Genomic DNA, 15,164 nt, shown 5'->3' on the forward strand with positions numbered 1-15,164 from the left:
ACAGCTCCCCTCGTCTGGTGGCTGCTACTCTTTCCTTTGGCGGACCGGAAGAGGAGGAGGATGACAGCCTTTTGCTTGCTGCATCTGAAAGTGGGTGGTCGGACACCGTCTCGGAGCACGCTACTTCGACGCGGACTGCCATGGGCGGCAAAACCTCAGTGGACGCTGAGCTTATGCGCCTGCTCATTAAGGCCGTGGACGACCTTGGTATTGACTGGTCTCAACCCCAGAAGCCCATGAGAAGCAGACTGGATGAGTGGTTTTTCGAGAACCACCGCCACCCGACCACTCAAAAACCCGCTCCCTTCTTTTTGTCCCGCGCTCTCGGTGGTCGATGGCGCTCAGGAAAAGGGATAACACGCTCTTCCTCCCCTCGAGGAAGCCGTCGCTGCACACCTTTGTCCGCCATCCGCCAGGGGATGGCGGTCAAAGGCTGTACACCCATCTAAGGCCTGCCGCACTACTTCTGGCCCGCCGGTCGAGCATACGCCTCCGCCGGCCAGGCGGCCTCAGCGCTACACTCTATGGCGGTGCTTCAGGTCTTCCAGGCCAAACTCCTCCGTTCCCTGGATGAGTCTGTCCCTGATACCGAGGCCCTGAAGGACATGCGCGGCGCCACTGATCTGGCCCTGCGCGCGACCAAGGCCAATGCTCAGGCGATCGGCAGATGCATGGCCAACTTGACGGTGTTGGAGCGCTATTTGTGGCTCAACCTAACCGAGATGAAAGACTCGGACAAGAGCGCTTTCCTGGACGCGCCCATGTCGCCTTTAGGAATATTCGGCCCCTCTGTGATTGGGTTCACATAACGCTTCACCGAGGTACAAAAGGCCTCACAGGCAATGCGACATTTCCTGCCCAAGTGCTCCGCTAGCCGTCACGCTAAGGCTGGACCAGCCCAGCCCACCAAGGCAGTGCCACCAGCTCACCAGCCTCACGCGGCTTCTAAGCCCAGACAGCGTTCCCGCTCTACGAGCCGCAGCAGACCGCTGGAGCGTCGAGGTCCTCGACCCAGCAATGTGTCAACCCGAGCCGTGGAAACTGTCCTAGCCAGAGGCACAAAGAGAAGGTGGATAATACCCGCTTCGGCTGGTTTACCACCTCGCTCTCTTCCAAAACGTTCCCCAGCTCCCTTCAATCAGGTGGCTGCTGTGACATACACAGCACACTATAAGTGTCAGAAGTGCTCACTTTTTTTACAAGAGCTACTGGACGCGGGTCGTTCCCCCTCCACGCTCAAAGTTTATGTGGCTGCTATAGCAGCGTACCACATTCAAGTGAATGGACTGTCACTGGGGAAGAACGATCTTATCGTGCGCTTCCTCAAAGGGGCTAGAAGGCTTCACCCACCTCGTCCCCCTTCAGTCCCTATATGGGACCTGTCCACGGTCCTGGATGCTATGAAAGGCTCAACATTCGACCCTCTGCATTCGGTGAGCTTAAAGCTCCTATCACTCAAGATCGCTTTTCTGCTAGTGATCGCATCAGTTAAGCGAGTGGGTGATCTGCACACGCTCTAAGTGAGCGACTCTTGTCTGGAATTTGGGCCAAACGACTCTAAAGTCGTCCTCAAACCAAGACATGGATATGTACCTAAGGTGCTTTCAACTCCGTTTAGAGCACAGGTCATTTCCGTTTCAGCACTCTCATCATCGTTAGATGAGGAAGATGCTAATTTGCTCTGTCCTGTCAGAGCGCTGAGAATATACATAGAGCGTTCCGCTGCTTTCAGGCAAACTGAACAGCTCTTTGTGTGCTTTTTGCGGCCGCACCCGCACAAAGCAGACCTTGTCACGATGGATAGTGGATGCTATCTCGCTGGCTTATGAGTCCGAAGATCTCAGCTGCCCTATAGGCATCAAAGTCCATTCTACTAGAGGCATGGCCTCATAGTGGGCTTGGTCTACTGGCATTTCTGAATGATATCTGTGCTGCGGCAGACTGGGCCTCCCCGTCCACTTTTATCAGGTTTTATAATCTGGATGTCCCTGCCTTACAGGCTGGGCTTCTCGCTGTGTAATACATATTAACCCCTTAAGGCCCGACAGTCTGGTCTGGGTTAAGTATTTGTATAAGTCATAAGCACATTCCTTATATGACTCGAATTGTCTGGTCATTCAATATTCTTTGGCCCGACTATGTCTGGTCTATATATATATATATATATATATGTGTATATATATATATATATATATATATACATATATATACTACACGTATCTTTGCGTGTTATTCTCATTAAATGGCCAGACTCAGGTCTGGCTCATATTGGGGACTTCTATGAATATCATATTCACGGGCCCACTTAGGTCGGCCTGGGTATGGTGTCTCCAGGCTTTCAGAGCCGTTAAGCAAGCACAGCGTTTTGCATTGGGTCCCCTAGCGTTTAGCTAAACGCAATACGAGAGTACTCTCGAAAGGGAACGCTTCGGTTACTAACGTAACCTCGGTTCCCTGCACTGTAAAAAAAAATTGGGGGGAAAAATTGTGTAAATTGATCATTACATATTGGCCCAATAAATGACTTCCAAATAATTATCGCCATGCAAAAAGATGCATTGTACTAATCATAGCTTAAGGTCTTCACTAAAAATTAAAATTGTATATTCACCGAACATATTTAATTGTGCTCAGTCAATCTATGAAGTCGAAGTGAAAAATCCATGTTGGCTGAACAAGTCCTCCGTCCGAAAAACGGTATACCCATGCGCAAAATGCGCTTGAAAAAAAAAACGTTCGTGTGGAGATTTCAAACGCGGAGACGCGGGAGCGGCAGCGCGAGCGGAGCCGAACCAGCAGGTGCTGAAGACCGAGACACATTCCCGAGAGAATAGAGAGATATTCATCTCACAAAGACGTTGGTGAGTATTGAGCACTGAAATTATTCTCCAGAGTTTTGCTTTATGACCGGGTATGAAGTTTAAAAGACATTTTGTAGAATCACGAGTTCATGCATTCATTGTTTTCATGAGTGTGTTCTCGTTTACCACATAATTATCTAAAGGTAGCCTGTAGCCAATAGTTTTATTTTCCTCATGTCTTAAATGTCTAAAACAATAGGTAATAAGGAAATTAAGTCATTTGTGTGATATGTGCGGCATGCGACTGTTGAACACAGTGCGTTTGGCGTCGGCCTCTTTCTGGGCTTAAGTTATTGCCTTTTAATATCAAACACGTCAAGCTCGTGATTTTCTTATGTCCATTCATGCGTCTCATCCTCATTATATAATGAAGAAACTTCTGTTCTGTCTCTTGCCAGATGTGATGCAGGGGAGCTTTGTCATTAATGTTAGTTTTTATTTTTATTTGCAGGTTTTTTGCTTGCCGTGCCGTGTTTTCTTCACCACAACAAGACATCCTGTTATGCAGAAGACTTCTTGAATGTATTCAGAGTTTTTCCTTATTGAAAATAAGGTATTTTCACCCAAATATCCTGTGTTGGAATTTACTTGTTAATAAAGTAATGTGATAAAATGTCAACCCTGTTGTCTGTTTCTGTATTTTGCCAGATGTGATGCAGGGGAGCTTTGTCATTAATGTTAGTTTTTATTTTTATTTGCAGGTTTTTTGCTTGCCGTGCCGTGTTTTCTTCACCACAACAAGACATCCTGTTATGCAGAAGACTTCTTGAATGTATTCAGAGTTTTTCCTTATTGAAAATAAGGTATTTTCACCCAAATATCCTGTGTTGGAATTTACTTGTTAATAAAGTAATGTGATAAAATGTCAACCCTGTTGTCTGTTTCTGTATTTTGCTTAATATATTTATGTTTTTAGTCATTTTTGTCTTTTGGGACAGTGAGAAATAAACAATTGTTACTACAATTTAAAATATTTAATTGGACCAACCACACAGTTTCGTTGTAAAACATTTCTCCAATTCAAAAATTTCTAGTGACTGATCACATCTAAATTTTTCAATTTGGCCAACTAAAAAATTTAGATGTGATCGGTCACTAGAAAATTTTTAATTGGAGAGGTCTGACATTTTTTACAGTGTTGGTAAATTAAATTTTTCCATTAGCTCAACATATTTCTAATTGAGCCCATGTTAACAGGCTGTTGCCACAATGGATACAATTCAATTCACAGAAATTCAATTTGGCTAATTTAAAATTTTAGATGTGACCAGTCACTAGAAAATTTTGAGTTGGGAAGATTATAAATTTTTTCCATTGGCTCAACATATTATTTCCAATTGAGCCCATGTTAACAGGCTCTTGCCACAATTGATAAAATTACATTTACAGAATTTCACTTGGGCCAATTGAAAACTTTAGATGTAAACAGTCACTAGAAAATTTTGAGTTGGGAAGATTATAAATTTTTTACAGTGTGAGAAGAGGGAACGAGTATTGCATTTGCTTGCCGTGCTTCACTTGCTCAGGGAGTCACTTCAGTCGATTAACCTGACGAACCTGGTGAGACAGGGTCTTTTATACCCTTGGATATGCAAATTCTGCTGCCCCTTGTGGCGGGAATATTAGAGGGACCTGATTGGTCCTTCCCGCCCAGCGGGCTCGCCATAGGTTCCTGCAGTTGCAGCTGCACAGCCAATCAGCACGCAGCTGCTTCCTGCTGACAGCTGTGCAGCTGCACTGCGTTTTAGATGGTATTTTTAGGATAAAAATTTGCTTCAAAATCTCGAGAAAAGGAAATTCCCCTAGCGTTTAGCTAAACGCAATACTCGTTCCCTCTTCTCAGGGAACCGAGGTTACGTTAGTAACGAAGCGTTATTCAAGAAACATCAATAAAGGTAGACATTTCAAAATAACATGGTAAGATTTAATCGGGCCAGCTTTGGCGGGCAGTAGCCTACAGGGGATACATGGAGCACGGGGAAAACTGCAATACAATAGTGACCACCCTATTCATGTAACAGTGTCACAAACGTTACATTAGATCTAGCTAATGGTACGGTTAGTAGGCTAGTCATCTAAAAACATAACGGAACACTTATATCATTGTATTACCTGGTCTCCCCTGTTTATTGTCGCAGTTCTTAACAATACAGCGAGCACCCATGATTGTAAACTATCCAGTAATTAGCCTTTCGCCGAGCCCTGCCCTTCTTAGTTACTGTTGCTACGTCTGACAAACAAATGGTCAAACACGACCAGCACGACAGATTGCCATGACGGGAAGAAGTATAACGTTACCCGTGCGTGTCAGTGACCTTTTTTGGAGCAATACCTCCAGATCGAGGCAAACAGGGGTTACAGTATGCCGTGGAGGGATATATTCAAAATGTAAAAATACGCAATGAAGGACACACGACTGCTATCGAGGCGAATGCTTACCGGTCTCAAGCGAAATCTGAGAAACCCCATGACCTTTACCTTAAATGCAACCAGCACAGCCTTGTGGACCAGTCATGCTCTTGCACTGCCGGGTAAGTTTTCTTTCATATGGTATGGTCTATTATTGTCTATTGCCAGTAGCTATTTTGTTCAAATACAAGGGTATGTTAGCTAGCTATTCCTACATGTGCGTCAAAGCCATTCAAAGCTAACTAACATTTCTCTGTTGTTTTGAACACAACTCCTCCAGACAATCTCTCGGGGTATCTAGTGTCCGATTTCCAAACAGCATGGGCGCACCGCTTCACCATCTTGCTTGGAGTCAGTAGGTGCGTTTACATGGAGCACTGTAATCGGGTTAAAATTACTTTGCTCCATATAAACACCTCAATCGGAATAAAAATGCCCAAACCGAATGAAATTGTAATCGGTTTGAGAGGGGTGGAATAAACCTTTTCATGAACCGATCAAACGAAAAATTCACCATGTAAACGACCTGATCCGACTACTTTGGGTGTACGTCTTTCGGTGATGTGATATACAGCTTGCGTGCCGCGCTCACACCTGGCTAATGTTGACAAGAGAGGAAAGTTCATTTTTCATTTCATAACAAGTTATGAACATAATGTTGGAATAATGACACAGCCATAGCTTGACACATCTCATCTTGACAGCGTTTGTCCTAGGCTTCACTTTATTTTCTTAGGAGATTCTTACACTTTACAACAAATAATATATAGCTTTTATAAAACTGTATAAGTCCTGGTGTCCGTTGAGAGTTGCCATTGCAACGGGGAACATTCAAGCTGCAATGTTTGTCGGACCTGCTCACATAGTAACGGTTGCTATGATGTGTGATTGGACAGGTGCCGTTTCGGGGGAGGGGCCGGCGAAAGGCTAATTGCTGACTCTATTACTCCAACTCTGAGCGAACTCTCTCCTCTTCACTGCGGGGCTTCTCAGGTGCTGCAACCAAATCACTCCGCACTCTGCAGAAGTAGAGCAGTGCTGCGCCTTCTGAGAATATAGTCCCCAGTATGTATACGTTTAGAAGATGGCTGTGTCTCATGTAACCTTGTTATTTGTATACGCTGTGACTATACAAATCACAACATGTAATTATTTTGTCACTTATTGAGCAGTAAGCTAGCTGGAGCCAGATACCTCCAGTCTTTGTGCTAAGCTAGGCGAGCAGGGGGGTTAGTCAGACAGAGTTAGGGCACGCACAGAGATGAGAATTGTATGTATGGACCTATCTAACTCTGGGGAATACAGTTAATAAGCCAAAGTCCCAAAAAGTTGGCGTGTTCCTTTAAGGAGAACGACATGGAGCTGGCCACAGCAATCCAGAAGAGCAAGAAGCTATTTTATTTCATTCGCACTAAAATTGACAATGACATTCGTTCTGAATCACACAAAATAAACTTTGATGAGCGGATGTTGCTCAGTAACATTCGAGAGGATTTTAAGTTGAACCTGCTGAAAGTCGGAATGTCCAAAATATTCCTAGTATCTTCATTTCAATTGGAAAATATGACTTTCAGAAGCTGATCAACACCCTTGAGGATGAACTACCTGAGAACAAAAGATTTGCTCTCATTCAGTCTCTGCATGTTTATTCTCTTGAAGCCCTGACAAAGAAGAAAACGTACCACAAGAAAATGATTTGGCTGAATGCCTTTGCAGCCAGGGTCGGGGCATATTGCCTCCCCTACCAGGATTGTCAGTGGCCTGTGATTATGGCATCATGAAGAATTTCTTTGAACAAGTCTTCACCAGCTACGGCTTATCAAATCAAGCCCTATTGGTGCTATCAGAACGAGTGAACAAACCTGTGGAGCATCTGAAGTCTGCTATGACGTCACGCTTCAAAGATGGAGTCACTGATGATATTCTAAAAGATATGCTGTCTAAACCAGTCGTTGCTATAGCCAAGATGCTGGGGACCACAACTTACCTAATATATGAGGAAACAAATGAGCCACAGATCAGGCTCTGATCTTATATATCAATAAATGGAAATTATATAACAGATCTGATGTTGCAGAAAATGTGTATTGTAGATTTGAAAATGAAAAAGTAAACTCACTAATTATTTGCTTCTTTGTAATTATGATTACAAATAAAAGTTCTTGTGATTTAGAGCATTTGAAAATAACACTATTTTATTTCCAATGTAAATGTCATTTTCATTTGTGTCTATATATGTATAGCTATACTCTGTGCATCCTGAACTTTGTGCAAGCAATAAAATACTTTTGTAATCTTTTCACTGTGTGTAATTTAGTTAATTATAAGACTTCTCTCATTGGTTTTGCAGTCTTATCAAATAACTAACTTTAAAGGTCCCATGGCATGAAAGTTTCATTTTATGAGGTTTTTCAACATTAATATGAGTTCCCCTAGCCTGAATATTGTCCCCAAGTGGCTAGAAATTTTGATCGATGTAATCCGAGTTCTGGGTGTCTTTCTCTGCCTTTGAGAAAATGGCAGCTCAGACGAGCTGATCTTGAATTTACCTGTTATGATGTCATAACAGGAATGGTTACCTCCCCTTCCTCCGCTCAGAGAATTTGGCACGCCCATGTGAGCGCCATATTTGTTTGTCCTCGAGAGATCATGGTTTGTGAACGAGTGAATGCTGGCAGTTTCTCAGTGTTTGGATGTACAAATGAAAACAGAAGTATTTTTTCAGTTCCTTCTGATCTGGGATCAGTGATTTCTGATATTTAATTATTCAAGTTCATACAGAACTTTACTATTCGTGCACATGCTGTGGCTTCTTTCTCTCCCGACAGAACTGTGTTTTTTGTGTTTTCTATCCTGTGAGTCAGTGTTTTTGTATGTCCTTGTCGCGTCTATCTGTTCTAAAATGTGCGTACAGTCATGAGTTTCTGCTCAACATCGGCAGAGCCACATCTTTAGAGATAAACCTCACGCACGCCGGAGCTCGTGCTGCACTGACCGGTCGGCCTTCAACATCACCGACCCCCACTTCATCTTGCCCACAGCGGAGGCGCCATGATACACGGCGCGAGATTAAGCAGAAGGGGGGTAAGCGTGAGGGTATCCGGGCTAGGCTAGCCAGCTATCCCCACAATAAACTGGATTACATTCGATTACTGCGCTGTTGTGTCTTTGTTTGCGCTGTGTAGTCAATGCGCGTCTCTTACACTTTTCATATGATAGGAAAAAATAAAAAAATAATGCTATAATCAACACTTACTCATAACTCATTCATCTCGACAGCTGCAATGGTACAGACGGGCTCGGCGTGACTGGGACTCGTGTTTATTCAGAACTCTCAGATACAAACACAATAAACTCGCGCTGACAGCACTCTCACAACTCAGTAGTTACAATATAACTTTGTTAGCAATCGCTCCGTCTCTGGTCCACTAGTGATGTCCGGTTCGCGAACGAATCATTCTTTTGAACCGGTTCTTTTTAGTGAACCGGTCGAACCAGTTCACCAAACCGGACTGAATGGTTCTAAATGGTTCACTTCTCGAGTCAGTGCTGATCCATAATTTACTAAAGTTACTAACTTTCTGACATGAGTGACTGTCCCTCCGACTAGAAATAAACTAATAACCTGAAGTATATGCTAGTAACTACAACAGTTCACTGAACTGAGACGTGCTGAGAGAACTGATGAGAAGTGAACTCAGGTCCATCCGTCTCTCTGGCAGGCTCGTGCCTCGTAGACCTCGCTAAACGACGCCCCCTCCGCTACAAGATCTAATACTCATTTCAAATGCAAAGATGTCAGCCAATCACAACAGTGGGCGTTTTTACTGAAGTCTCACAGCAGACACGCCCCTTGAAACAGAGCATTCAGCCAGAGGGCAAACCTCAGTCTAGAAAAAATGCCTTTTATTTCTAAATTATGACATTTTGTATGATGTAAAAATCATACTAACAATATAAGTACACCTCAGATTACATTATAAAATAAAATAAAAAATCCAAGCCATGGGACCTTTAAAAAATACAAAAACACTGTCATGTTTAAATAGAACAACACTTCCCAATACTTCCCTAACAATTGTAGCAACTAATGTTGTATATTGGCCTGAAAGGGTCAACTAATTCCATAGACATATTGACTTTATATACTGTAAAAACTGTATATTCTGTCCCCTATACCCTTAAAAAGGAAAACCTTTTTATTTTCAAAAAACATCACTTAGTATGATTTATAAGCTGTTTTCCACACAAAAAAACTCTATAGGATATGTATGTGAACTGGTAAAAAGAAGGAATGAAAGAGCCCTCATACAGTTAATTTGCCTGCTGACTTGTAAACTTGTGATGCAAGTCTGCTATGTACGAACAACATATGTAGAAGAATATGTTCTATTCTTAGACAAAACAAAATACTTTTTCGCCTCCAGATGTTGAAGGTAAAGAAACAACATCACAATTATTCCAAGACCATCTATATGAAGACAAATCTATAATGAAGAAATTAATCGTGTACAGGTTTGTACTTAAAAAATATAAAACCTTTAATTGTATATTATATTCTCAGGTCTTTACACTGGCTTCCAGTTACATTTAGGATCGATTTTAAAGTACTATTACTTGTATATAAATCACTCAATGACCTAGGACCTAAATACATTGCAGATACAAACCCAACAGATCACTCAGATCATCAGGATCAAGTCAGTTAGAAATACCAAGGGTTCACTCAAAGCAAGGAGAGTCTGCTTTTAGCTATTATGCCAGCCGTAGCTGGAACCATATATATTTTTATTTTATTCACTTACGAATATTTTAATTTCATTTATGTGTAAAGCACTTTGAATTGCCACTGTGTATGAAATATGCTATACAAATAAACTTGCCTTGCCTATTAAAACATCTGCAAAGTTAATTATGACATCTGCATAAATTGCGGCCTTATGTCTCACACAGGACGAAACTAAAAGGATAGTGTTTAGGAAAAAATCTGTTTCTATGGCTTAAAAAAAGACAGACTTTAAGGAAAAAACAAACTTTATGCACTGACAAGCGGGTTTTTTTTTTTTTTTCATTAGTGGTGGCAACAGGATACATGTCAAACAGGACTTTGGGATCAGTCAGATTCATATAAAAAGCATGCATGGCTGACAGAGCCGTAAGTATTCATAATTTATGTGTTCTGCCAGAATGAGAATTTTTTGTGGTTTTAAGTAAAAATTGACATTTTATTTACAAGCAACATGTTCATTTATGCATGTGACTTGCCATTCTCCGTAACAAGCTTCACAACTTTATGATCTGTTTCCTGTAAAACACTTCCCGCTAAACAGCATTCCTATGGAAATGTGCATGTTTGGAATTGTTATATGTTTTAGTTAGAAACACCAGAGAGACTAAATGTAGATTATTTTGAAAAATGAAAAACAGATGTAAGATAGCATGGAAAGGAAATAGGTTTATTTAATTATGGTTCACATATATTTTAAAATAGACAAACTCATACAGGAGTTCTTTTGAAAGTGCATTCACCAACACTTTTTTGTCCAAATTTAGTTTTAGTTTAGTTTTATTAAACTTAATTATTTTGCTAATTCTTATTTTCTGGGCCAATCGAAAGAATGCCACTTTATTTAATCAAGTAGGTTGATTCTAGGTTTCAGTTCTCAGATGTTTTCTGAACCACACCCTAAACCCACACCTTACTGGCTACTTTTTCATAAACAGCTCACATCACTTTAAGACATGCAGAGATACCGAAATTATAACCATCTCTGCACAGATAAGGTGAGTTCATCTTATTATAAATGCAAATATAGAAAAATGTACTGCTTTTTGTTTGTTTCAATCGCATATAAAACAATATTAGTTAGCAATTCTGAATAATTAAAGATAAGCAAAACACTACAGAGACTGTTGGTGTGAAGGAACAACATGATGTTTTATTTATTGTAATGCTGTTTTATTGTACAGATGATGGGGTGTAATTTAATTATGTTTTATGTCTGAAAATATACATTTTTAAACATGTAAAATGATGTAGATGCAAATATAAAAGTTTTATGGAATAGTAGGTTGCTTTGGGAGGGAAACAATTCAGATCAGCCAAATAATAGGCTACTCACTTCCATCTCGGTAACCCCCTGCCATTCGACACATTAGCGTGGAATAAATAATGGCTGACTAAAAATTACCATCGGCTTCTGCAACTGCATTTTTTGTCTTTTGTATGATACTGCATCTACTCCACTAGATGTCAGTGCAACAGTTAAATAAAATACTCAGTGAAATAAATGTAACTTAAAGGGATAGTTCAACCAAAAATGTCATCATTTACTCACCATCAAGTTGTTCCAAACACGTTTCACTACAAACTCTGCCTTTATGGCAGAAAAAAACATGAATGTTTGCTGATATTTACAGTTCCTTTTCTTTTTCAGACTCATCATGTCAGATGAAGTCAATGTCTTAATAGACCATTTTCTTCAAAATCAACACAAATCCTGATCAGATAGCAGTAGCTGATGGGCTTACTGAATCCTTTCACAAGGACATTGTGTTGAGAGAAAAACAAAGAAACAGTCACTGGGAATCGTAAAATCAGTAAAACTATGGAACAACAAGAAAGTACTTGTTCAGTAAAGGACATTGTTGAATCAAAACCTAATGGTGTGAAGGAAAGAGAAAGGCTGAGTGAAAAAATGGAGAATGATAAAGAAAAGCAAGCAGAGAAAAATGTGACAAATATAGCAAATGAAACAACTGTAGATAAATCAGAAGCTGAAGTGATACAGAAGGAAAAATGTCTTGAGGAGCAAAATAAGCAAACCAAGACTAGAGATCCATGTGAAGTGACCACAGAAAAACAACATGTGAAGGCTGGTAATAAAGAGGAACAAATAGAACAAATTTTAAACATTCCAGCTCAGATGACAGATGAGGAATCTATGACTAGAGAAGTGTGTAGAAAAGCTACAGACATTCACAAAACAAAACAGCCTGAAGGTGTTGAAAAATGCCATTTACAAGACCAGCATGATGCTATAATGGAAAAAGTAATTTTGACACAAAAACCTAGTAAGACTAATCCCAGTGAACCACTGAACAAAGTGGAAGCTAAAGAGCAAAATGAAGAGGTAAAGAAGATACAGAAGCAAGAACTGCTCATTGGAGCAGTGTGTCCAGAAGCCAAGATCTCACAAGATGACACAGATAATGTGTCTCAGTGCAAAGCAAAAGAAGATCCGTGTTTAAAACCAGAAAGCACTGAGAATAGAGAAAGTATAAAAACAACACCTGACAAGCAAGAAATTGAGCATTTATATGAAGTGCCTGATGATATAATCACTAGTTCTGCTGAATACATTCATGAAACAGAACAAGTGAAAGAGCAACTCAAGCATCTGGACAACATCACACTTCATATTGCTGTTACAGGATCAACCGGAGCAGGAAAATCCAGCTTTATCAATGCAATGAGAGGTCTTCAACCTGATGATGTCAATGCAGCTCCCACAGGAGTGATTGAGACGACAATGATACCAACGATGTACACACATCCTACAATGCCCAATATAAAATTCTGGGATCTGCCAGGTATTGGAAGTCCCAAATTCAAAGCCAAAAAATATCTAAAAGAGGTCAAACTTGAGACCTTTGACTTCTTCATCATCATCTCCTCAGAAAGATTCAAAGAAAATGACATCATGCTGGCTGAAGCAATTAAAGAGAGGAAGAAGCTGTTTTACTTCCTCCGCTCGAAGATTGACAATGACATTCAAGCAGAATCTCAAAGGAAAGACTTTGATGAGCAGAAAGTGCTCTCTCAAATTCGTGAGGACTGCCATAGAAACCTTAAGGATAACCCACATGTTTTCATGATTTCCTCCTTTGAATTGCACAAATATGATTTTCAGACCCTCGTCAACACATTAGAGAAGCAGCTACCTGATCACAAGAGAGATGCTTTGGTTTTGTCCTTGCCAATATACTCCTCCAAGATTCTGGAGAAAAAAATCGAAACATTTATGAAGAAAACCTGCTCAGCAGCCGTTGCGTCCGGTTCCATTGCTGTGGCTCCCGTGCCTGGTCTTTCCATTGCTTGTGATGCTGCCATTATGCTGGCTTTCTTCACCAAGTGCTACTATGCATTCGGTTTGGATGATGAATCAATAGATAAGTTGTCGGTGAGGGTCAACAATCCATCCCTGAAATCTGTAAGAAGTTCACCTCTAGTGGTCGCTATTGGGCAAAAGAAACTCAGTAATAAAGAGCTGTCAGCACTGACAAGTAAGGACTCAGCTGTTAAATTCGCATGGAGTATGGTTCCTGTTGTAGGGAGTAAAAGAACAGCAAAAATGTCTTACTCTGCAACACTGAACCTTCTGCGCGCAGGACTTCAAGATCTTGCTGATACAGCCAGAGAAGTGCTGAAAGCTGCAGGTCTGACTGATGTCTATTAGATCACAACCAAAAGGTCATGAAACTGCTGTGGTCATTGGTCATTTTGGTCAAGCCCATTAATAAAAATCACTCATAACTCTTTTTTAAAACACTTATATACATTTTTAAAACTACATTTTACTTGGACTTTAAACCTATCAAGACCAAGGACAAAAAGTAAAGCATTCAAGGATGTGATACATAGAGTGCACTTATATATCTAGAAATTGTTACATACCAGGATGTATTGTTTAATTGTTTTGTTTTTTGTATAACTCTGTGAAAATGTGTGAGATGCATTGGTGCCTGTTTTGTTTTCTCTCCCTCTGTGTATACTTTTTCCTTATGTGCTCGATTTCTTGTTGCCCCTCGTCCTATACACAAGTTAACGCGCCAAATCGTGGGCGGCGCCATTACTCTACACAAATGCATTTCATTTCCGCCGGAAGTGGTTTGCGCAGCGTCTGCCGGTGTAAACACAGCGAACACAAAATTGGAACTATTAACGGTTTGGATTCATATGAAATTTGCAGTTCACAAATGGATGGGTTCAGGAGCTGCAGATCATGAAGCCTATGTAACGTTAACCTTTTACCTTGAAGCATTCTGCACCGTTCTGTGTTCTCAGGTTGCACTACTTGCAAATAAACACTGAAAAATATCTGATTGTGTGACACTTCTTGCTTTTGCACATCATACGGTTATTGCGATTGTGTGACACTTCTTGCTTTTGCACATCATACGGTTATTGCGATTGTGTGACACTTCTTGCTTTTGCACATTATACTGATTTAAGTATATTTATTGTGAAGATTGTGGGTATGGATGCAACAGACACTTATGGCTGTATTTAATGCACATTTATTTCAGCACAACGCTAGGGCTCATGTTTGTCAGAGCACAACATACAGACACAATCTTATAGAGGAATGTCATGTCTTCGTCCTTGCTTGGCAACACCATGTGAATCGTTACTTTATCTGACAAAATAGTGTACTTGTTACGGACGGTTCCAATCACCCTTTCCACGTGAATTCGGAGGTGGGCATTTTTTCTTGTGCTCCCCACATCTCTTGCATCCAGCTGACAGCGTCCTTTTGTGAAAGCAGGGATCTTTACCTCGGCACACATAAGTCCCACACACTGTCCTTTATGTCAAAGCCGCGATCAGCCAACACCATATCCCCAGGTAACAGTTTGTCTTACAGCCGCGATCCAAGCGAGCCGACGACTCTTTGTTACCTCGGATACTTGGTCTCCGTGGTTGCGCCTCCAAGCAGGAAAGCGGTGGAAAGTTAATCCATTTTCGACCTTTTTCCCATGGCGATTATGTGATGCAGTGTTACACCCCACAATGCAGCAACGGTTTACCATGGTTTCCAATAATAACGCCAAATTAAGACACACGACTGGGAGGGAGCACGTCTACTACCGCACACGTCGTTCCCGAGCCAC

The 15,164-nt window shown here is 41.1% G+C and overlaps 1 protein-coding gene across 1 annotated transcript; it reads left to right on the forward strand.

The window, feature by feature from the left end:
* Positions 1-10,769: 10,769 nt before the first annotated feature.
* Positions 10,770-14,363, forward strand: LOC307138285 (interferon-inducible GTPase 5-like). Its single transcript, XM_079836506.1, has 2 exons — positions 10,770-11,054; positions 11,708-14,363. The coding sequence occupies exon 2, from the start codon at positions 11,879-11,881 to the stop codon at positions 13,727-13,729; it is 1,851 nt and encodes a 616-aa protein (XP_079692632.1). The 5' UTR covers positions 10,770-11,054; positions 11,708-11,878; the 3' UTR covers positions 13,730-14,363.
* The last annotated feature ends 801 nt before the right edge of the window (positions 14,364-15,164 follow it).

The sequence above is a fragment of the Gobio gobio genome, assembly GCF_949357685.1.
Source record: "Gobio gobio genome assembly, chromosome: 15".
Lineage (NCBI taxonomy): Eukaryota > Metazoa > Chordata > Actinopteri > Cypriniformes > Gobionidae > Gobio > Gobio gobio.

Excerpts from the sequence above, each read along its gene's own strand:
- LOC307138285 (XM_079836506.1), top strand. The coding sequence starts at position 11,879 with ATGGAACAACAAGAAAGTACTTGTTCAGTAAAGGACATTGTTGAATCA.